The 25069-nt window shown below is 42.1% G+C and overlaps 1 protein-coding gene across 2 annotated transcripts in view; it reads left to right on the top strand.

Annotated features, from left to right (window-relative positions):
• LOC132393334 (cystatin-B-like) overlaps positions 1–25069 on the top strand; it is a 67767-nt gene that overhangs the window by 41970 nt on the left and 728 nt on the right. The window contains exons 1-2 of one of the 2 annotated variants that reach the window (XM_059968438.1): positions 18930–19105; positions 23750–23851. In XM_059968438.1, the coding sequence (XP_059824421.1) occupies positions 19025–19105; positions 23750–23851 (183 nt within the window). In that variant the 5' untranslated portion in view covers positions 18930–19024. Of the gene's footprint in view, positions 1–18929; positions 19106–23749; positions 23852–25069 lie in introns of those variants that run through there. The other variant, XM_059968439.1, reaches the window with a different exon arrangement.

The raw sequence follows: 25069 nt of genomic DNA, 5'->3' as shown, positions 1-25069 counted from the left end.
CTGCACACAGTACTCCAGGTGTGGCCTCACCAGTACCCTGTATAGTTGCAGCATGACCTCCCTGCTCTTGAATTCAATCCCTCTAGCAGTGAAGGCCAACATTCAGTTTGCCTTCTTAATAACCTGTTCTAGTTGTGAGCCAACTTTTTGCGAGTCATGAACAAGCACTCTGAAGTCCCTCTGCACAGCAGCATGCTGCAATCTTTCATCATTTAAATAATAATCTGCTCTTCTATTATTCCTTCCAAAGTGGATAGTCAATCGGTTTGAATTGTGTCATCAGAACTAAATTAATTCTAGGTGAGTGAAAGGATCACACTGACTTCTGACCTGATTCAGAGACACTGATAGCATGTCTAATCTTCCGAATTTTTTCAGTAAAAAGGAACACAATGACTTTGTAGATAAAAGTTTTGGTGGTACTGGATGTGTTCGCCTGTCAGCTGTAGCAAACAAGGCACGTGCATTATTGCTGTTTTTATTCATATCGGCGAAGGAATGCCTTGAACGTCTGAACTCTAAACTATCGGTGCAAAGTGTTTCTTTATAAACGTTGTAATGGACCTGGAGTCTTGTTTTCCACTACCTGCATTGTTTTATTTTGAAGTTTAACCAGCAAGGTGTTTTACCAGGTGCTTTTTTGCTTCTGAGAAGCTACTTTTACTTTTGTGGGGGCGATTGCATCTGGAATTTTAGAGTTGAGGTGGTCTACAGGATCACTGGCAGAGACCAGAGAGAGGGCAGGTGAGGGAGAAAAGGCTGCATGAGTCATACGGTGTTTTCAGCGATATACCATTTGGAGATTACCCCTGTTTGAGCACCAGTGAACAGAAACACGGTAATTTTAAGGAAAACATGGAAATAAACAGAAAGAGCTGATTTGGCTACCACAATCTCAGAAGTGTTAATATCTTTAGAAATGACTAGGTCGAGAGTATGGCCTTTGCTGAGGAGGACCCTATCACATGCTGTGTCAGTCCATAATTGTCTAGGATACAAAACCGTTCATTAGCAGCACTGTCCTTGCGGTTATCAACATGAATATTAAAATCACCAACAATGACTACCTAGTCAAAGTCAACGCAAACAATTGAATTGACTTTATTTTTTACATCTTCACAAACATGAGTAAAAATCTTTAAATCACGTCTCTTTCTAAATGTGTAAAGCGCAAATTATAGTCATTTGTAATAAATAGTATGTTCAGTAATATATACAACAGAACAATCAATATAGCTTAGAAGTCCAGTTGTGTCAATGTGAGTTAATCAGTCTGATGGCCTGGTGGAAGAAGCTGTCCCAGAGCCTGCTGGTCCTGGCTCCTATGCTGCGGTACTGTTTCCTGGATGGTAATATAGGTAGCTGGAACATTTTGTGGTTGGGGTGACTCCGGACCCCAATCTTCCTTTGGGCCCTTTTTACGCACCTTTCTCTTGAAATATCCTGAATAGATGTTGGAGGCCACGGGAGAAACAGAAAAAGCCGTGGAACCCGCTCCGCTCTCATAGCGATCAGATTTCCACCAGAGACGGTGATTTTACAAAGGATTTCCACACCAACGTACAATTCTTACAAACATAATCACCGAAGGAAGAAGCCTCTGAGAAGGCCTTCTCAGTTCAAAGCTGACCTATGCCATAGAACATCACAGCATAGAAACAGGCCATTTGGCCCATCTAGTCTGTGCCAAAATATTATTCTGCCTAGTCTGATTGACCTGTACTGGGACCATAGCCCTCCAGTTCCTCCTCAACAGCATCTTTTTGGTTAAAAGCCAAAAGCTGTTACTGTATCACTTCCTCACCTATATTTATTCTTTCTTTTGCCTGTCATCTAGTGATGATCTCATCTGCATGTGATGTTTTCACAGCTGCTTTTATCAGGCCGGGTAGGTGGAGTCATTTGGTTAGGTCAACAAAGACAGTATTATTTTACAAGAGGATGGTTAAATAGTACTAGTTAAAGGTTCAATTTATTCAACAATAAACATCTTGAAACTTAAACAACACACACAAAATGCTGGAGGGACTCGGCAGGCCAGGCAGCATCTATGGAAAAAAGTACAGTCGACGTTTCCGGCCAAAATCCTTCGGCAGGACAACATTAGACGGTTTCTTCTGTCGTGCTAAAAGACTGAGATTAGCAAAGGGCCTCCTGAGCATGGACAGACGCCAGCTAAAAAGCCACATCTTGGGCCTGGAGGGTGACCATCCATCGCATCAGTGTGTTGTTTAGTTTCCCTTCACCAATCACAACTGAATGTGGCAGGTCTGCAGATCTGATCCATGGGTTGCGAATTTGTCAGTTCTTCTGTTGTGTTGTTTGGCATGTAGCTGTCTTGTAGCTACACCGGGCTGAGGTGTGCTTGATGGTGCCCTCTGCACTCTTTGCCAGCTCAGGGCCAATCACCCGATTTGATGCTAATGTCAAAATGGGCGATGTTCCCAGAAATGAGCCTGCAGAGTAGAGTTAAGACACTGGGGAGCCACAACTCCTCATGGTTGCCCAGTCCTGAGCCATTAGATCAGTTCACAGTCTGCCCCACGTGGGAGACTGTGGCTATTTTTTATTTATTAAGATGCTGGATGGTGTAGGCCATTCGGCCCTTCAGGCTAAGCTGCCCAGAAATTCCCCATTTAATCCCAGCCTAGTCATGGGACAATTTACAATCACCAATTAACTTACTGACTGGTGCATCTTTGGACTGTGAAAAGGAATCGGAGCACCCGGAGGAAACCTACGCAGCGGTCTTCTATTATCATTTCTTAGTGCCTCCTAAAAAAAGTAATACATACAGCTCCTTTTGAGCTTTTATTTTATACTTCCCAAGTGTTGAAATGCATGTAAAATTATGTAACAGAAGAGATCATGAGCACAGAAGGTATGAGGAAAAAGGGGCCTGTGATCTGGGAGGGGGCTAGGTGGGGAAGTTATTGGGAGAGATTGTGAAGATTGTTGGAGTGGATTGGCGGGGTGGGTAGGAGATTGGCATGGATGGCAATGAAAGGATGTCAGATACCAGGATCAGGGGCCTTGATTAATGCTGAGGCCCTGAGAATAAGACCTTTCGAAGCTGCACTGCTCATGGCTGACACGTGCGCAGGGATATTTCATGCAAGTGGTGTCAAAAACAAGCGTAGTGTGTCGCCACAAGTACAACATGCACACGGAGCCAAGTCTGCAAGCACATTGGCAGTGCTTAAAGGCGGCTGATTTTTAGAAAAGGCGTACTTTTGAAATTGGCTTGAGGTATGCAGTTCATAAATAAAATTCAATTTGAATGGAAATACTTTTGATCAGAAAATTGGTCAAATGTTTCAAAGCAAATTTTTAAGATTCAGGGCTGGATGGTAACATTTTTAGGGAATGAAATCAATGTTCTTAGTCCAATCTTCCTTCCTCCATTCTTGTATGGCCCGAGTGCTGGATAGTCAGAATAATCAAAGCTCCTTCACGTGAAAAAACAGAAATGGTAGAATGTATTGGATTGATTTCACTTTGCCATGGTGCTGGTTCCAGTAACGGCAACAGGGAGATTATAGGAGGCCTTCTGATGTACAGGGAGGTATGAGCCTCAAGTGCTCTGCTTTACCTACTTGAAGGTGACAAAAAAGGCTGGTACTCACTTACTTTGTCCCCGATCAATCCTCTGATTTGAAGAATATTATTTGTTTAAGGCCAAGTGCTATTTTAATTGAGTCCCCTTTCTTGAGACTGACAGAAAATTGAGGCAAAAGGACAAAAGCACTCTTGTAACTCATGGATATCCCAAATGTTCAAAGTTCAAGGTACATTTATAATCAAAGTATGTACTTCATACAATCTTCAGCATCATCTCCTTACAGGCAGCCACAAAACAATGAAACCCAATAGAATCCATGAGAAAAAGACATCAAACACCTAATGTCCAGGAAAAAAAATCACAAATCCAGCAATCAATAAAAGTAAGCAAATAACTTTCAGAGCTGAAGTTTATAGAAGTGAGTCTGCAGCCACAAAGCCAATCATAGCCGACCCAGGAGCCCATTAGTTACAGACCACAGCCTCAGTTCAGTGCAGAGATGAGTCAACCTCACCGAGCAAACAGCTGAACACTGGCCTGTCACTTGCCTCCATGCCTTGAATCGGCCAAACAGCGGGCCGTTCCTCGCTCTTCAATCCAGGCCCTGATGCTTCAATATACTCTCAGGCCAACCTGCTGCTTTGATTCAGCGCATACTTGACATTTTGAATCTGGCCTGGTGATTAAACTGGTTTAATATCAGCTTGTTCCTCATTTTCGGGATTGAGCCCCGTTGCCTTGGCTTGGCCTCATTCGCTGCCCACAGGTTGCTGTGCTCACCCAGCACCACCTTAAACCGAAACTCACCTTTCAATTGCAGTGCAAAAGAAGTGCACACAAAAGCAGACAAGAATTTTAACACCCACACACCCTCAACTTACAGGACACGTCATTCAGGGGCTTGGCCTATATATATTCTTTATGTGTGACTGTATGTTTACTTGCTGTCTTATATGTGCCTATATCTACTTGTGCTGTGTATGACTGTTACTACTATGTTTTGTGCCATGGTCCTGGAGGAATGCTGTTTCGTTTGGCTGTATTCGTGCATCATTGAGAGATAATGAAATATGAACCTGAAAAAGGAAGATGTGAAGTTGATATTTCCCATCATTGGCTGCCAGAATCCAGAGATCAGTCACATGATCAGGGGCTTGCCACTCTTGACAGAAATGTACTGAAACTTCTTTACCCAGATGATAGTAAATCTTTACAGTTGTCCACTTGGGAGGTCTGTTTAGGCTCAGTCACTGAGAATTTCCAAGAGAGAAATCAATAGATTTTTAGAAACGCTGGGATTCAACAACAGTGGGATCAGTGCTGCATGTTGTTACTGAGGGAGAAAAAAGTAGATGCCAGAGGCAAAATAAGATACTATTTCTTGTGGGCTTATGATTAAAAGAGCAGTAATTAACTGGAAAAAGCAGCTTGAAGCATGCAATCTGCAAAAGTAGTAACCAATATGATTATTATTGGTTGTTTAAACATGATCGGGAATAGACAGGAGATACTTGAACTTGTAATGTGGGAGTGTCGGGCGTGCTGTGAAACATTTGGTCTTGTGGGATCACGTTTGTAATAACCCATTGGCAATAGGACTACTGCAAGTTCCTGCAAGCTTTTCGATTGGGCGGGAGGGGTGAACAATCTGTGGGACGTGAGGTAATGGCGGCTTCATGAGATCTGGAGAGCATTTTGGATCATGGTAGCAGTTCATGCCCATTCGATTGAAAAGATTTCTTCCACAGGAAACTAATCCACCCCAATGTACTTTACATCCAGATCCAAGAATCCAAAATAACCGCCATGCTTTACACAGAAGCATAATAGTGCTCAGTATTTAAAATGAGGGGCATGAAAGATTTTAAATTTGCCTCTTTTTATAGTACCGTAGATCCTCTAATGTTATGTGTGTGCGAGTTCTTTTCTTTGCTGCCCACATGTTGTTGTTGTGCTTCATCAACACCATCTTAAACCAGAACTCACCTTTCAATACATTTCTCCACATCAAATTCCCACATGACCGACCCTGTATTCCTAGATCCCTGATAAAGGAAGGGTAAAATGTCTGGAATTTCAGTGAGTTCTCTTCTCACTTCCTAACGAGACGTGTGGCTCCAGAAATAGACGCCTCCTACCAAACTTTGTCATTACCAGTTGAACAGAGAAAAAAGATTCAAGGATATGCTTAAAGCTTCCTTAAAGAAATGTTCCGTTTCCACTGACCCCTGGGTACCTTTTAACTCAAAGTGGGGAAGCCACTTCCAGATGGTGTTGAGAACCTCGAGTCTGTGCTTTAGAAACATCCAGAAGGCCTGCATAAGCAGTATGGAGAACACACCATCTCACACATCACCTACCTGCTCACACTGTCGGCCGATTCTTGCCCTGTCTGAGGAGGAATGTGTAGTTTCTATGGTGACAACTTAGCCACATCTGCAACCGTAGCAAACTTGGAAATCTACACTTGGTCCTTTCAGCTGAACGGTTGATATCAATTCTGAATAGCAGGGGCCTGAAGCATTGTTCCCTTTGGTATCCCTCTAGTCACAGCCCACCACCTCAGAAGGACCTGCTTGTACACTTCCATTGCCTTCTGTCCACCATGCAATTCCAATCCATGTCCGTATGCTATTTGGTATTCCACAATCTCTGACTTTGTTAACCAACTCTCTGTGTGTGGCTTCACTGAAACTCTGTCAGATATTCAAATACATCAAGTCTATCTGATTCAACACATATGCTACTGGATTGCATACCTTAATTCATAAAATGCTGGCGGAACTCAGCAGGTCAGGCAATATCCATTGAGAGAAATAAAGAGTCATCATTTCAGGTCAAGACCGTTCATCATGAAGGGCTGTATTATCGAATCTTTATTCCACTCATAGATGCTGCCCTACCTGCTGAGTTCCTCCAGCAATTTGTGTGTTGAACTGGATTTACACCATCTCCAAAATCTCTTCTGTTTGTGGCCCTCAATTCAGTTTTTTTGGATTAAAAAGGGGAAATAAAATGCAACATTTACATGGTTTCTACAAATAATAACTTTCTAGGATGGGCGGGGCTAAAAGGGAACGTAACCTCCAGCAAAATTTGCACATCAGCATCCGAGAATTTTTGCCTCTCTCTGCGGCTTCAGAAGCATTCTGCTGTGTGAACCATACCAGCCCACACTTTCTACAGAGCTAGGTGCTTGGAGTTCATGTACGTCTCTGGTGATTCTAAGCAAATTGACAGTGTGGACTATGAACAGGATAGAGAGAGGTTTTCGATTGATATGAGAAGGGTTTCGTTAACAGGTATGGGTGCAGAACATGTAATATTATATGGAACAGTGTAAGGCAGAAAGAGTATTTTTTAATTGGTGCAAACTAAAAAATATCGATGTTTAAAAGGATCCGGGTGTCCACGTCCCAAAATGCAATATCTACTTTGTTTATACAAATAAAGTTCTTCAAATAATAACCTACAACTAATAACCTTGTGGGAGTTAGTAGGAAAGGGGGAATGGTTCAGCACCCTACTCAAGTCTAAAAAAGGAGAATAAGGAAGCTAACACAAGTGCTGCAGTAGGGAGCATTGAATTCGCTGGATGTTAACATGATGGTGGAGTGAGCAGTTTGGAAAGCAAATAATTGGCTGCATCTACTCTATTCCTGATATATCCTTTTAAAAAGAAGTTCAAACCCACATAAAGTATTTCAGAGGTCGTCTTCTCACCTACTGAATTGGAGAAGTCGAGAAGAGGTCTCCTGAAATATTTTACATGGGTTTCAACACCCTAGTAAAGGATTTATTTGGAAATAAAGCAGATGGACTGAAGGGTCACCAGATTGACTTGGAACATCAGGTGATTGTATGAGGAAAGATTAAGCTCCACTTTATTCCAGTTAGAAGAGTGAGAAGTGGTTTCATTGCAGTGCAAAGAAGTGCAAACAGAACCTGACACAACTTTTAACACCCACACACCCTCAGCTTACAGGACACTGTGGCGACCCATTTCCTGGCTCATCCGAACCGACTCACAATTAGATAGCCTACGGGGGGTTGAGAGCACAGAGTTTTGGAGCCTCTGCGCCATGGGGGGCAGGTTGAGGGAGGCTTAAAAGTGAGGCTGAAGATTTCGAATAAAGTTTTTTCCTTCGACTGCAGTTACCGACTCCGTGTCGTAATTTTAGCACTGCGTGTAGCACACCGCTACAACACGTCATTCAGGGGCTTGGCCTATATATATTCTTTGTGTGTGACTGTATGTTTACTTGCTGTCTTATATGTGCCTATATGTACTTGTGCTGTGTATGACTGTTACTACTATGTTTTGTACCATGGTCCTGGAGGAATGCTGTTTCGTTTGGCTGTATTCGTGCATCATTGAGAGATAATGAAATATGAACCTGAAAAAGGAAGATGTGAAGTTGATATTTCCCATCATTGGCTGCCAGAATCCAGAGATCAGTCACATGATCAGGGGCTTGCCACTCTTGACAGAAATGTACTGAAACATCTTTACCCAGATGATAGTAAATCTTTACAGTTGTCCACTTGGGAGGTCTGTTTAGGCTCAGTCACTGAGAATTTCCAAGAGAGAAATCAATAGATTTTTAGAAACGCTGGGATTCAACAACAGTGGGATCAGTGCTGCATGTTGTTACTGAGGGAGAAAAAAGTAGATGCCAGAGGCAAAATAAGATACTATTTCTTGTGGGCTTATGATTAAAAGAGCAGTAATTAACTGGAAAAAGCAGCTTGAAGCATGCAATCTGCAAAAGTAGTAACCAATATGATTATTATTGGTTGTTTAAACCTGATCGGGAATAGACAGGAGATGCTTGAACTTGTAATGTGGGAGTGTCGGGCGTGCTGTGAAACATTTGGTCTTGTCGGATCACGTTTGTAATAACCAGACAAGTCACCCATTGGCAATAGGAGTACTGCAAGTTCCTGCAAGCTTTTCGATTGGGCGGGAGGGGTGAACAATCTGTGGGACGTGAGGTAATGGCGGCTTCATGAAATCTGGAGAGCATTTTGGATCATGGTAGCAGTTCATGCCCATTCGATTGAAGAGGTTTCTTCCACAGGAAACTAATCCACCCCAATGTACTGTACATCCAGATCCAAGAATCCAAAATAACTGCCATGCTTTATACAGAAGCATAATAGTGCTCAGTATTTAAAATGAGGGGCATGAAAGATTTTAAATTTGCCTGTTTTTATAGTACCGTAGATCCTCTAATGTTATGTGTGTGCGAGTTCTTTTCTTTGCTGCCCACATGTTGTTGTTGTGCTTCATCAACACCATCTTAAACCAGAACTCACCTTTCAATACATTTCTCCACATCAAATTCCCACATGACCGACCCTGTATTCCTAGATCCCTGATAAAGGAAGGGTAAAATGTCTGGAATTTCAGTGAGTTCTCTTCTCACTTCCTAACGAGACGTGTGGCTCCAGAAATAGATGCCTCCTACCAAACTTTGTCATTACCAGTTGAACAGAGAAAAAAGATTCAAGGATATGCTTAAAGCTTCCTTAAAGAAATGTTCCGTTTCCACTGACCCCTGGGTACCTTTTAACTCAAAGTGGGGAAGCCACTTCCAGATGGTGTTGAGAACCTCGAGTCTGTGCTTTAGAAACATCCAGAAGGCCTGCATAAGCAGTATGGAGAACACACCATCTCACAGATCACCTACCTGCTCACACTGTCGGCCGATTCTTGCCCTGTCTGAGGAGCAATGTGTAGTTTCTATGGTGACAACTTAGCCACATCTGCAACCGTAGCAAACTTGGAAATCTACACTTGGTCCTTTCAGCTGAACGGTTGATATCAATTCTGAATAGCAGGGGCCTGAAGCATTGTTCCCTTTGGTATCCCTCTAGTCACAGCCCACCACCTCAGAAGGACCTGCTTGTACACTTCCATTGCCTTCTGTCCACCATGCAATTCCAATCCATGTCCGTATGCTATTTGGTATTCCACAATCTCTGACTTTGTTAACCAACTCTCTGTGTGTGGCTTCACTGAAACTCTGTCAGATATTCAAATACATCAAGTCTATCTGATTCAACACATATGCTACTGGATTGCATACCTTAATTCATAAAATGCTGGCGGAACTCAGCAGGTCAGGCAATATCCATTGAGAGAAATAAAGAGTCATCATTTCAGGTCAAGACCGTTCATCATGAAGGGCTGTATTATCGAATCTTTATTCCACTCATAGATGCTGCCCTACCTGCTGAGTTCCTCCAGCAATTTGTGTGTTGAACTGGATTTACACCATCTCCAAAATCTCTTCTGTTTGTGGCCCTCAACTCAGTTTTTTTTGGATTAAAAAGGGGAAATAAAATGCAACATTTACATGGTTTCTACAAATAATAACTTTCTAGGATGGGCGGGGCTAAAAGGGAACGTAACCTCCAGCAAAATTTGCACATCAGCATCCGAGAATTTTTGCCTCTCTCTGCGGCTTCAGAAGCATTCTGCTGTGTGAACCATCCCAGCCCACACTTTCTACAGAGCTAGGTGCTTGGAGTTCATGTACGTCTCTGGTGATTCTAAGCAAATTGACAGTGTGGACTATGAACAGGATAGAGAGAGGTTTTCGATTGATATGAGAAGGGTTTCGTTAACAGGTATGGGTGCAGAACATGTAATATTATATGGAACAGTGTAAGGCAGAAAGAGTATTTTTTAATTGGTGCAAACTAAAAGATATCGATGTTTAAAAGGATCCGGGTGTCCACGTCCCAAAATGCAATATCTACTTTGTTTATACAAATAAAGTTCTTCAAATAATAACCTACAACTAATAACCTTGTGGGAGTTAGTAGGAAAGGGGGAATGGTTCAGCACCCTACTCAAGTCTAAAAAAGGAGAATAAGGAAGCTAACACAAGTGCTGCAGTAGGGAGCATTGAATTCGCTGGATGTTAACATGATGGTGGAGTGAGCAGTTTGGAAAGCAAATAATTGGCTGCATCTACTCTATTCCTGATATATCCTTTTAAAAAGAAGTTCAAACCCACATAAAGTATTTCAGAGGTCGTCTTCTCACCTACTGAATTGGAGAAGTCGAGAAGAGGTCTCCTGAAATATTTTACATGGGTTTCAACACCCTAGTAAAGGATTTATTTGGAAATAAAGCAGATGGACTGAAGGGTCACCAGATTGACTTGGAACATCAGGTGATTATATGAGGAAAGATTAAGCTCCACTTTATTCCAGTTAGAAGAGTGAGAAGTGGTTTCATTGCAGTGCAAAGAAGTGCAAACAGAACCTGACACAACTTTTAACACCCACACACCCTCAGCTTACAGGACACTGTGGCGACCCATTTCCTGGCTCATCCGAACCGACTCACAATTAGATAGCCTACGGGGGGTTGAGAGCACAGAGTTTTGGAGCCTCTGCGCCATGGGGGGCAGGTTGAGGGAGGCTTAAAAGTGAGGCTGAAGATTTCGAATAAAGTTTTTTCCTTCGACTGCAGTTACCGACTCTGTGTCGTAATTTTAGCGCTGCGTGTAGCACACCGCTACAACACGTCATTCAGGGGCTTGGCCTATATATATTCTTTGTGTGTGACTGTATGTTTACTTGCTGTCTTATATGTGCCTATACCTACTTGTGCTGTGTATGACTGTTACTACTATGTTTTGTGCCATGGTCCTGGAGGAATGCTGTTTCGTTTGGCTGTATTCGTGCATCATTGAGAGATAATGAAATATGAACCTGAACAAGGAAGATGTGAAGTTGATATTTCCCATCATTGGCTGCCAGAATCCAGAGATCAGTCACATGATCAGGGGCTTGCCACTCTTGACAGAAATGTACTGAAACTTCTTTACCCAGATGATAGTAAATCTTTACAGTTGTCCACTTGGGAGGTCTGTTTAGGCTCAGTCACTGAGAATTTCCAAGAGAGAAATCAATAGATTTTTAGAAACGCTGGGATTCAACAACAGTGGGATCAGTGCTGCATGTTGTTACTGAGGGAGAAAAAAGTAGATGCCAGAGGCAAAATAAGATACTATTTCTTGTGGGCTTATGATTAAAAGAGCAGTAATTAACTGGAAAAAGCAGCTTGAAGCATGCAATCTGCAAAAGTAGTAACCAATATGATTATTATTGGTTGTTTAAACCTGATCGGGAATAGACAGGAGATGCTTGAACTTGTAATGTGGGAGTGTCGGGCGTGCTGTGAAACATTTGGTCTTGTCGGATCACGTTTGTAATAACCAGACAAGTCACCCATTGGCAATAGGAGTACTGCAAGTTCCTGCAAGCTTTTCGATTGGGCGGGAGGGGTGAACAATCTGTGGGACGTGAGGTAATGGCGGCTTCATGAGATCTGGAGAGCATTTTGGATCATGGTAGCAGTTCATGCCCATTCGATTGAAAAGGTTTCTTCCACAGGAAACTAATCAACCCAATGTACTTTACATCCAGATCCAAGAATCCAAAATAACCGCCATGCTTTACACAGAAGCATAATAGTGCTCAGTATTTAAAATGAGGGGCATGAAAGATTTTAAATTTGCCTGTTTTTATAGTACCGTAGATCCTCTAATGTTATGTGTGTGCGAGTTCTTTTCTTTGCTGCCCACATGTTGTTGTTGTGCTTCATCAACACCATCTTAAACCAGAACTCACCTTTCAATACATTTCTCCACATCAAATTCCCACATGACCGACCCTGTATTCCTAGATCCCTGATAAAGGAAGGGTAAAATGTCTGGAATTTCAGTGAGTTCTCTTCTCACTTCCTAACGAGACGTGTGGCTCCAGAAATAGACGCCTCCTACCAAACTTTGTCATTACCAGTTGAACAGAGAAAAAAGATTCAAGGATATGCTTAAAGCTTCCTTAAAGAAATGTTCCGTTTCCACTGACCCCTGGGTACCTTTTAACTCAAAGTGGGGAAGCCACTTCCAGATGGTGTTGAGAACCTCGAGTCTGTGCTTTAGAAACATCCAGAAGGCCTGCATAAGCAGTATGGAGAACACACCATCTCACAGATCACCTACCTGCTCACACTGTCGGCCGATTCTTGCCCTGTCTGAGGAGCAATGTGTAGTTTCTATGGTGACAACTTAGCCACATCTGCAACCGTAGCAAACTTGGAAATCTACACTTGGTCTTTTCAGCTGAACGGTTGATATCAATTCTGAATAGCAGGGGCCTGAAGCATTGTTCCCTTTGGTATCCCTCTAGTCACAGCCCACCACCTCAGAAGGACCTGCTTGTACACTTCCATTGCCTTCTGTCCACCATGCAATTCCAATCCATGTCCGTATGCTATTTGGTATTCCACAATCTCTGACTTTGTTAACCAACTCTCTGTGTGTGGCTTCACTAAAACTCTGTCAGATATTCAAATACATCAAGTCTATCTGATTCAACACATATGCTACTGGATTGCATACCTTAATTCATAAAATGCTGGCGGAACTCAGCAGGTCAGGCAATATCCATTGAGAGAAATAAAGAGTCATCATTTCAGGTCAAGACCGTTCATCATGAAGGGCTGTATTATCGAATCTTTATTCCACTCATAGATGCTGCCCTACCTGCTGAGTTCCTCCAGCAATTTGTGTGTTGAACTGGATTTACACCATCTCCAAAATCTCTTCTGTTTGTGGCCCTCAATTCAGTTTTTTTGGATTAAAAAGGGGAAATAAAATGCAACATTTACATGGTTTCTACAAATAATAACTTTCTAGGATGGGCGGGGCTAAAAGGGAACGTAACCTCCAGCAAAATTTGCACATCAGCATCCGAGAATTTTTGCCTCTCTCTGCGGCTTCAGAAGCATTCTGCTGTGTGAACCATCCCAGCCCACACTTTCTACAGAGCTAGGTGCTTGGAGTTCATGTACGTCTCTGGTGATTCTAAGCAAATTGACAGTGTGGACTATGAACAGGATAGAGAGAGGTTTTCGATTGATATGAGAAGGGTTTCGTTAACAGGTATGGGTGCAGAACATGTAATATTATATGGAACAGTGTAAGGCAGAAAGAGTATTTTTTAATTGGTGCAAACTAAAAGATATCGATGTTTAAAAGGATCCGGGTGTCCACGTCCCAAAATGCAATATCTACTTTGTTTATACAAATAAAGTTCTTCAAATAATAACCTACAACTAATAACCTTGTGGGAGTTAGTAGGAAAGGGGGAATGGTTCAGCACCCTACTCAAGTCTAAAAAAGGAGAATAAGGAAGCTAACACAAGTGCTGCAGTAGGGAGCATTGAATTCGCTGGATGTTAACATGATGGTGGAGTGAGCAGTTTGGAAAGCAAATAATTGGCTGCATCTACTCTATTCCTGATATATCCTTTTAAAAAGAAGTTCAAACCCACATAAAGTATTTCAGAGGTCGTCTTCTCACCTACTGAATTGGAGAAGTCGAGAAGAGGTCTCCTGAAATATTTTACATGGGTTTCAACACCCTAGTAAAGGATTTATTTGGAAATAAAGCAGATGGACTGAAGGGTCACCAGATTGACTTGGAACATCAGGTGATTGTATGAGGAAAGATTAAGCTCCACTTTATTCCAGTTAGAAGAGTGAGAAGTGGTTTCATTGCAGTGCAAAGAAGTGCAAACAGAACCTGACACAACTTTTAACACCCACACACCCTCAGCTTACAGGACACTGTGGCGACCCATTTCCTGGCACATCCGAACCGACTCACAATTAGATAGCCTACGGGGGGTTGCGAGCACAGAGTTTTGGAGCCTCTGCGCCATGGGGGGCAGGTTGAGGGAGGCTTAAAAGTGAGGCTGAAGATTTCGAATAAAGTTTTTTCCTTCGACTGCAGTTACCGACTCTGTGTCGTAATTTTAGCACTGCGTGTAGCACACCGCTACAACACGTCATTCAGGGGCTTGGCCTATATATATTCTTTGTGTGTGACTGTATGTTTACTTGCTGTCTTATATGTGCCTATACCTACTTGTGCTGTGTATGACTGTTACTACTATGTTTTGTACCATGGTCCTGGAGGAATGCTGTTTCGTTTGGCTGTATTCGTGCATCATTGAAAGATAATGAAATATGAACCTGAAAAAGGAAGATGTGAAGTTGATATTTCCCATCATTGGCTGCCAGAATCCAGAGATCAGTCACATGATCAGGGGCTTGCCACTCTTGACAGAAATGTACTGAAACTTCTTTACCCAGATGATAGTAAATCTTTACAGTTGTCCACTTGGGAGGTCTGTTTAGGCTCAGTCACTGAGAATTTCCAAGAGAGAAATCAATAGATTTTTAGAAACGCTGGGATTCAACAACAGTGGGATCAGTGCTGCATGTTGTTACTGAGGGAGAAAAAAGTAGATGCCAGAGGCAAAATAAGATACTATTTCTTGTGGGCTTATGATTAAAAGAGCAGTAATTAACTGGAAAAAGCAGCTTGAAGCATGCAATCTGCAAAAGTAGTAACCAATATGATTATTATTGGTTGTTTAAACCTGATCGGGAATAGACAGGAGATACTTGAACTTGTAATGTGGGAGTGTCGGGCGTGCTGTGAAACATTTGGTCTTGTCGGATCACGTTTGTAATAACCAGACAAGTCACCCATTGGCAATAGGAGTACTGCAAGTTCCTGCAAGCTTTTCGATTGGGCGGGAGGGGTGAACAATCTGTGGGACGTGAGGTAATGGCGGCTTCATGAGATCTGGAGAGCATTTTGGATCATGGTAGCAGTTCATGCCCATTCGATTGAAAAGGTTTCTTCCACAGGAAACTAATCAACCCAATGTACTTTACATCCAGATCCAAGAATCCAAAATAACCGCCATGCTTTACACAGAAGCATAATAGTGCTCAGTATTTAAAATGAGGGGCATGAAAGATTTTAAATTTGCCTGTTTTTATAGTACCGTAGATCCTCTAATGTTATGTGTGTGCGAGTTCTTTTCTTTGCTGCCCACATGTTGTTGTTGTGCTTCATCAACACCATCTTAAACCAGAACTCACCTTTCAATACATTTCTCCACATCAAATTCCCACATGACCGACCCTGTATTCCTAGATCCCTGATAAAGGAAGGGTAAAATGTCTGGAATTTCAGTGAGTTCTCTTCTCACTTCCTAACGAGACGTGTGGCTCCAGAAATAGACGCCTCCTACCAAACTTTGTCATTACCAGTTGAACAGAGAAAAAAGATTCAAGGATATGCTTAAAGCTTCCTTAAAGAAATGTTCCGTTTCCACTGACCCCTGGGTACCTTTTAACTCAAAGTGGGGAAGCCACTTCCAGATGCTGTTGAGAACCTCGAGTCTATGCTTTAGAAACATCCAGAAGGCCTGCATAAGCAGTATGGAGAACACACCATCTCACACATCACCTACCTGCTCACACTGTCGGCCGATTCTTGCCCTGTCTGAGGAGCAATGTGTAGTTTCTATGGTGACAACGTGGCCACATCTGCAACCGTAGCAAACTTGGAAATCTACACTTGGTCCTTTCAGCTGAACGGTTGATATCAATTCTGAATAGCAGGGGCCTGAAGCATTGTTCCCTTTGGTATCCCTCTAGTCACAGCCCACCACCTCAGAAGGACCTGCTTGTACACTTCCATTGCCTTCTGTCCACCATGCAATTCCAATCCATGTCCGTATGCTATTTGGTATTCCACAATCTCTGACTTTGTTAACCAACTCTCTGTGTGTGGCTTCACTGAAACTCTGTCAGATATTCAAATACATCAAGTCTATCTGATTCAACACATATGCTACTAGATTGCATACCTTAATTCATAAAATGCTGGCGGAACTCAGCAGGTCAGGCAATATCCATTGAGAGAAATAAAGAGTCATCATTTCAGGTCAAGACCGTTCATCATGAAGGGCTGTATTATCGAATCTTTATTCCACTCATAGATGCTGCCCTACCTGCTGAGTTCCTCCAGCAATTTGTGTGTTGAACTGGATTTACACCATCTCCAAAATCTCTTCTGTTTGTGTCCCTCAATTCAGTTTTTTTGGATTAAAAAGGGGAAATAAAATGCAACATTTATATGGTTTCTACAAATAATAACTTTCTAGGATGGGCGGGGCTAAAAGGGAACGTAACCTCCAGCAAAATTTGCACATCAGCATCCGAGAATTTTTGCCTCTCTCTGCGGCTTCAGAAGCATTCTGCTGTGTGAACCATCCCAGCCCACACTTTCTACAGAGCTAGGTGCTTGGAGTTCATGTACGTCTCTGGTGATTCTAAGCAAATTGACAGTGTGGACTATGAACAGGATAGAGAGAGGTTTTCGATTGATATGAGAAGGGTTTCGTTAACAGGTATGGGTGCAGAACATGTAATATTATGTGGAACAGTGTAAGGCAGAAATAGTATTTTTTAATTGGTGCAAACTAATAGATATCGATGTTTAAAAGGATCCGGGTGTCCACGTCCCAAAATGCAATATCTACTTTGTTTAAACAAATAAAGTTCTTCAAATAATAACCTACAACTTATAACCTTGTGGGAGTTAGTAGGAAAGGGGGAATGGTTCAGCACCCTTCTCAAGTCTAAAAAAGGAGAATAAGGAAGCTAACACAAGTGCTGCAGTAGGGAGCATTGAATTCGCTGGATGTTAACATGATGGTGGAGTGAGCAGTTTGGAAAGCAAATAATTGGCTGCATCTACTCTATTCCTGATATATCCTTTTAAAAAGAAGTTCAAACCCACATAAATTATTTCAGAGGTCGTCTTCTCACCTACTGAATTGGAGAAAGTCGAGAAGAGGTCTCCTGAAATATTTTACATGGGTTTCAACACCCTAGTAAAGGATTTATTTGGAAATAAAGCAGATGGACTGAAGGGTCACCAGATTGACTTGGAACATCAGGTGATTGTATGAGGAAAGATTAAGCTCCACTTTATTCCAGTTAGAAGAGTGAGAAGTGGTTTCATTGCAGTGCAAAGAAGTGCAAACAGAACCTGACACAACTTTTAACACCCACACACCCTCAGCTTACAGGACACGTCATTCAGGGGCTTGGCCTATATATATTCTTTGTGTGTGACTGTATGTTTACTTGCTATCTTATATGTGCCTATATGTACTTGTGCTGTGTATGACTGTTAATACTGTACTTTGTACCATGGTCCTGGAGGAATGCTGTTTTGTTTGGCTGTATTCATGCATCATTGAAAGATAATTAAATATGAATTCGCAGTCACTGAGAATTTCCAAGAGAGAAATCAATAGATTTTTAGAAACGGTGGGATTCAAGAATCCAAAATATTTCATAAAAGGTGTGCTTTGCACAAAAGCATATCAGTACTTGCTATTTAAAATGAGGTCCTTTAAAGATTTTGATTTTGCCGGCTTTAACAGTAGCTCCTCTAATGTGTGGGCAGAATCTTTTGCCTGTTTCATGTGATCACAGACCCTGGTTTGCTTCCAATACTAGTTGTTTTTCTTTAACTGGCTACTGTAACATACCTCTTAAGGCAATAAAGTAACAAAAACAAAATCAGAAGGATGTGAACAGATACAGTACGTAGAAAGGAACTACCAGGGGAATGTCAGGTGAGGAAAATGCAACATATGCCAGTTCTCTGGTTTGTGCAGCCTTAGACCAGAATGGCATTTGTGTGGTAAGTCTGTCTGAAATGTGACTTCCGGGGAATTTTTCATGCTGTAACAGCTTCTGCGGTTGCAGTCACAAATATTCACTAACGCCGAAAAAGAGCCAATTGTCACTCCCTCTTAGCAACGCTTGCCTGATTTTAAAATATTACATCTAAAGTCTTGACATTTCTCTATTCCAACGAACTAGTCTCAATTCCAAATTTCGAACAGAAATTCATTTGTTTTAGCCCGGGATGGGTGGATATGAGCTGTCCTCTCTCACATTGTGAAAACTCCCCGTTCGCAGTCGAGGGGATTGTCACCATTGTTAACGAGGCGTTCTTTGGACTGCGTGCTTCCTTCCTGCGTGAGAAGGAGCGGGCTTTGAACCGCCGTGTTTGAGTGTTACTTCGGGTCTGCTTTGAGAGTTCCCGGGGCCTTTGGTAACCTGGAAATGATAACAACAATGTTATCTCTTTCGCTGCGACTCGGCTGTGAATGGATAGCTGTTCTAACCCACCTAGTTCCTTCGTTACAGAGCATTCGAAGCAAAAAGGCGGTTCAGAATATATCATTGGAAAACATAGTTCTCCGATTTTCTGCCGATGCCGCATCTCAGGGAGGACAACGTTGTTCAACCAGGCAGCATGCGAGTAAAGAAAATAATATTAAACTGCAGTAAATATATTGGCCTGAGTGAGGTTTTCTTCTTGACATCGCAAACTTCCCGTCTGCCAACTTTGCAGAATTCCTTCCTGTTGCAATCAGCTGACTTCCTTGCTGCGTCATTGCGGTAGTTGTGGCATGTGACAAGAGCCCGTAAATCGCGGCAGCGGGAGAGGGTTCGCTTGTCACCGGGCAGAGAGTCGACGAGGGTAACCATGGCCGCTAAGGGCTTTTGTTGTGGCGGGATCAGTGAGGGGAAGCCTGTCACCCAGGACGTTCAGCAGCTTGCCGATTCAGTGAGTGCGCTTTATGTACAGCGTTACCGCATACACCTCCTCCCCAATGAAAGGAAACTTTTGAAAGTAGGTCGCGGAGATTGTTTCAACTCGGGGAAAAGTCCCGAATGGTGGACAAAAGGTGGAGTTCGTGGTGGAGCTTAAGGTGTGAAGGAACAGATTCAGAACCCACTCCCTGACCACCCGGCACGGTTAGACAGTTGTGGTTTTGGTAATGGGTTTGCCTCGATCGCACAAAGTGTGAAGTTGAATTTGGGAAAGCTGCTTGTGTAATAATGCTGAAGGCGGGGAGGGATAATGGGTGGAGAGGATGGCGGTGTCACTAGGATGACGACCTTCTGTCATTCAGATGAGAGGTGTTGATCTGGGAGGAGAGGTTTTTAAAAAGAGGATAGTGAACTCAAGCTTTGAGATACAAGCTTCCTTGGAATCCAGGTTGCAATCGTTGCTGACAGGTGGTAAGAGTGGGCTCCCTCACCTCTGACCCTGAACTTGGGTGCCCCTCAGGCTGTGTTAAACCCCCTCCTTACTCTTTACAGAGAGGAACTAAAAACCTCACGAAGAAGGGAGAAGATGAAATATGAGAGCGAGCTAGCGAACAATATCAAAGTGGATAGTAAAAGTTTTTTCAAGTATGTTTAAAAATAAAAGAAATGAGAGTGGATATAGAACTGCTAGATAATAAGGCAGGAGAAATAATAACAAGGGACAAGGAGGTGGCTGATGAATTAAATGAGTATTTTGCATCAGTCTTCACTGTGGACGATGCTGGCAGAATGTCTGATGTGTGTGAAGGAACAGAAGTGGATACAGTTACTATTACAAGAGAGAAGGAGCTCAAGAAGCTGAAAGACCTAAAGGTACATAAGTTACTCAGACCAGAGGAACTGACCCCTAGGGTTCTGAAAGAGGTAGTGTAGAGATTATGGTGGCATTAGAAATGATTTTTCAAAAATCATTGTGCCAGAAGACTGGAAAATAGGAAATGTCACTCTACTCTTTAAGAAAGGAGGAAGGCAGCAGAAAAGAAATTGTAGACCAGTTAACCTGACCTCAGTGGTTGGGAAAATGTTATTCAATTGTTAAGGATGAGGTGATGGAGTACTTGGTGACACAGGACAAGATAGTACAAAGTCAGCTTGGTTTCCTTCAGGGAAAATCCCTGCCTGACAAACCTGTTGGAATTCTTTGATGAGATTACAAGTAGGACAGATAAAGGGGATGTAGTGGATGTTGTATATTTGGACTTTCAGAAGGCCTTTGACAAGGTGTCACACGAGGCTGCTTACCAAGTTAAGAGCCCATGGTATTACAGGAAAGTTACTGGCATGGTTAGAGCATTGGCTGATTGGTAGGAGGCAGTGAGTGGGAATAAAAGGATTCTTGTGTGGTTGGCTGCCAGTGACTAGTGGTATTCTGCAGGGGTCGGTGCTGAGACCACTTTGTTTTATGCTGTGTATAAATGATTTAGATGATGGAATAGATGACTTTTTTGCCAAGTGAAGATTGGTGAAGGGGCAGGTAGTGTTGAAGTGTAGTAGGGTACAGGACTTAGATTAGGAGAATGGGCAAGAAAGTGGAAATGAAATGTGTTGTTGGAAAGTGAATGTCATGCACTTTGGTAGTAGAAATAAATGTGCAGATTATTTTCTAAACAGGAATCTGAGATGCAGAGGGACTTGGAGTTCCTGTGCAGAACACCCTGAAAGTGAACTTGCAGGTTGAGTGGGTGATGAGGAAGGCAAATGCATGTGAGCATTCATTTCAAGAGGTCCAGAATTCAAGAGCAAGGATGTGATGCTGAGGCTTTATAAGGCACTGGTGAGGACTCACCTTGAGTACGGTGAATGGTTTTGGGCCCCTCATCTTAGAAAAGATGTGCTGGCATTGGAGAAGGTCCAGAGGAGGTATACAAGGATAATTCCAGGAGTGAAAGGATTATCCTATGAGGAACATTTGATGGCTCTGGGTCTGTACTTGCTGGAAGTCAGAAGGATGGGGGGGGGGGGGGGCGTGGAAATCTTATTGAAGCCTTTCAAATGTTGAAAGGATGTTTCCCTTGGTGGGAGAGTCTAGGACAAGAGGGCACAGCCTTGGAATAGAGGGGTGCCCTTTCAAAACAGATGCAGAGAAATTTCTTTAGATAAAAGGGTGGTGAATTTGTTGCCACGTGCAGCTGTGGAAGCCAGTTGATGGATGTATTTAAGGCAGAGATTGATAGGTTCTTGATTGGACAAAGGTTATGGGGAGAAGGCTGGAAACTGGGGTTGAGGAGAAGAAAAAAAGAATCAGCCATGATTGAATGATGGAGCAGATGCGATGGGCCAGATGGACTAATTCTGCCCCTATATCTTATGGTCTGTTTCAGTTAAGGCATGATGGCTGCAGTGAGATGTTCAGCGTGGTAATGTGTTTTAACATGTATACCTGAGCAAATTGTCGACCCATTTCTGACCCACTTAGAAAATCCACGTCATTGCTGAGTTAGAAAGCAAATTAGAGAATAGATGGGCAATAGAAACATTACTTAGGTCTAGTCACTTCCAAGTTATTAATGCAGGCATATCCTAGGAGTGAACTATGGAAAAGAAGACAAGAAAGTCATGTTCCATATTGAAATGGTTTGGATGTATAGGTAGAGTACCAGCAGTGTATCAGCTTCAAAGAACAAACTGTTCACATAATCTCCAAATATGGTGAGGGGCTGGAAATTATTTGGAGGTAGAGAAGGCATACTGTTGGTTAATGATTTCTATTGGCTTTAGAACTAAGTTTTGCAGAAATGTGTGGAGTGAAGAACAAAAGAAGTGGCAAAGACAAGAAGCCCAGAGTTATAAAACTTTGTACTAGGACTCTGTACATGGATGGGAAGGACTGAGGGATATGGTGTGTGCTGGAGATTGGATTAGGCAGATCAAGTCAGCATGAGCTGGATGCTGGAAGAGCCAGTCTTTGTGCTGTAGTACTCCATGGACTTAATCTGGAAACCAGACTTAATTGATAGGAATTGGAAGAACAAGAACTATAAATACTAGAAATGGGTTGGAATGTTTATTGTTGGAGAAATGAATGTAAAGTACATTGACCTGAAACAGTTTAAGTTTCTCTTTCAACCATACTCCCTGAATTTGTCAGTATTCCCATAATTCCTAAATTATTCCTGTTTCAACTGACCTAACTTCCCCCTCACCTGGCTTCACCTATCACCTGCCAGCTTGTACTTATTCCCTTCCCTTCCATCATATTCTGGAATCTTTATCCTCCCATCCAGTCCTGATGAAGGGCCTTGGCTCAAAACATAGACAATTTATTCCCCTCCATAGATGCTGTTTGACCTGCTGTGTTCCTCCAGCAATTTATATGTGCTGCTCTGGATTTTCAGCACCTGCAGAATCTCCTGTGTTTATGATTCCAAAGTAATGTCCAGTTTTATGGCCATAAGCTTAACAATTTATCAGTAAGCTGATAGGAATTTGCCTTTTTAAAAAAAAGAATATAGGTTTTAAGAACAAGAAATTTGTGTAAATTAAATGCCCAGATATCCTGGAATGTGGCATCTAAAATTGACAGTTAAAATTGCTAATGGAGTAAAGTTACAGTGACTGGCTCATGGGGCAGAGTTCTGTAATTCTAAAGTAAAAATATGAAGTCTCATTTGAATTAAGTCACTTCAGTTATTTCTGTGCTTCCTATAGTGCTAGCTTTCTGCTCTGTACAAAGTGCAAATGACATCCTATTTGACCATTACCCATCTATTCCTCCTTTAACTGGCAGAGTTGTAGAACACAGGCAGCTATGGTTATTCTTCCTACACTTGGAGGACTCTAACATGGACTTGTGGAATCCATGTCCTAGCCCTTGGCAGTAACATGCAAAACTGTTGGTTGTCAAGAACATTGACTGCACTTAGCTTTACCTAATCGCATTCTCTCTGGTATGACTTCTGTTATTCAGTTTCATATCATCATTCCGATTGTCGTATTTAATGTGCCCAATTTTGTCCTTGCTCTGGATCTAACTTGTGCACTAGGCAATGAGTATATTTATTTCAGCTCCCTCTTAAGTGATTGCATTTAAACTATTTTTCATGGTCTTTATCTCCTAATCACAATCTCCTTCAACCCAGAAAAAAGAACAGAACTTTTCCATCTCACTAAATTTACACTCATCCCTTCTCGTTTGGCAACATGGCTTTCACTGGTCAATATCTTTAACATATGCCTTTTCCAGGATGTTTCCTAAACCCTTCTAGAACATGTAATATATAATACCGACCAGGGAAAGGCCATTCAGCCCACAAATCAAAAACACCCAAACCCTAATCCTGCCTATCTACAGCATGTCCATATCCCTCCATCCTCCTTGTATCCATGTGCCCATCTCTTAAAACCCTCTAATGTATTTGCCTCTCCCACCATAGCAGGCAGAGCAGACCAAGCATGCACCCGCCTGTGGCACAGGAAGTAAATGCAAATAAATGTTTTGATTATAAAGGATATTTGGGGTAACTTGAGTTTGTGAACACACCACATGAGCTAAAACTCAATTTGCCCTTGTTTCCTGAATACCTCAGGTTCTGGGATGCTTTTCCTAATTAAAGATGTACAGATGAAAGTAATTCAGTATCAAACCCTTGTTTCTCAGGTGAAGTCTCAGGTTGAAGACAAAGCTGGAAAAACATTTGATGTATTTGTTGTCAAAGCCTACAAAACACAACTTGTATCTGGGACCAACCACTATCTTAAAGTAAGTAGGCCTTAGTTATTTCAAAAAATTTTGTGTTTCTAATTCATTTACATTGTACATTACTAAACTCATGCATGATAACTTAAGTAGCTGCTTAATTTTGATAATGGCATTCATATTTATTGAGAGTGCAGAATCAGCCCCTCTAGTTATGCTCCGCAGCAGTCCCCGATTTAGTCCTAGCTTGATCATAGTTCACTTTGCAATGACCAATTAACCTATCAACTGGTACACCCTTGGACTGTGGGAGGAAACCACAGCACCCAGAGGAAACCCACGCAGTCATGAGGAGAATGGACAAACTCCTTGCACGTACTTCTACTTACAAAGCTATTGAAATGTTACTTTGGCAGTGAGGGAAAGGCAAATTTCCAAGCTAACCATTTTTACCCCGGCTCCTAGATGCATTTTGTGTGTAAGAAATAGAAGAGGGTCACGTGGCCCACTCTGCTACTCAAGCTCAGGCATAGTTTACATTAGTACCTTTCTCCTGCCATATCCCTAGCCCCTAATAGATTTTAGATCTGAATGCACAGTCCTCTAGGCCAGGAAGTTCCAAACATTACTAAGTGAAGAACAATCTTATTTCTGATCTGGATCATCTACCCCTTGTGTATCTGATGCCCAGTCCTAGACTCCTCAGCTTAAGTACATCTATCTACAGTTTTGGCCCTCAAGTATTGCATTGTTCAGGGAGATTGCCTCTTTCTTTAAACTGCAGTGAGTCTCGGCCTTCTCAATACCCTGTCATACGATAGAGCTAGCCTGACTCTTTACTCCACTCTACAAAAATAGGAAAACCCGAACATCGTATTACAGATGTAGACTCATCAAACGTCTACATAATAGCAGTGAAGTATTTATATTTGTACCCTGGCCCTCAAGCTTGACTTCTCGCCTGCTTGCTGTGGTGTATGGTGCCTTTTAGTGACTAGTGTACAAGGATGCCCAGTCTTTTTAAACACTAGCACTTCCCAATATTTTTTTCATTGGTCAGAAACAGCAGATACTTCAGGTTTTTTTTTATTACAAAGTGGATTGCCTCTTGGTTGTGAAAGATGTACAGTATGCCACTGAGTTTTGAGAAAAGTAAAAATGTCTTATAGAAACTTGGTAATCTGCACTACTAGAATACTGTACTATAATTTTTGCTTGCCATTTTGCAACTAGGCTATCCCTTTGTTATTCACTATTATTATTAACCCCTATGTTGTCACA

Source organism: Hypanus sabinus, chromosome 4, assembly GCF_030144855.1.
Source record: "Hypanus sabinus isolate sHypSab1 chromosome 4, sHypSab1.hap1, whole genome shotgun sequence".
NCBI classification, from domain to species: Eukaryota; Metazoa; Chordata; class Chondrichthyes; order Myliobatiformes; family Dasyatidae; genus Hypanus; species Hypanus sabinus.
Note: the sequence above shows the minus strand (reverse complement) of the source record. Positions and strands in the feature narration are given on the sequence as shown.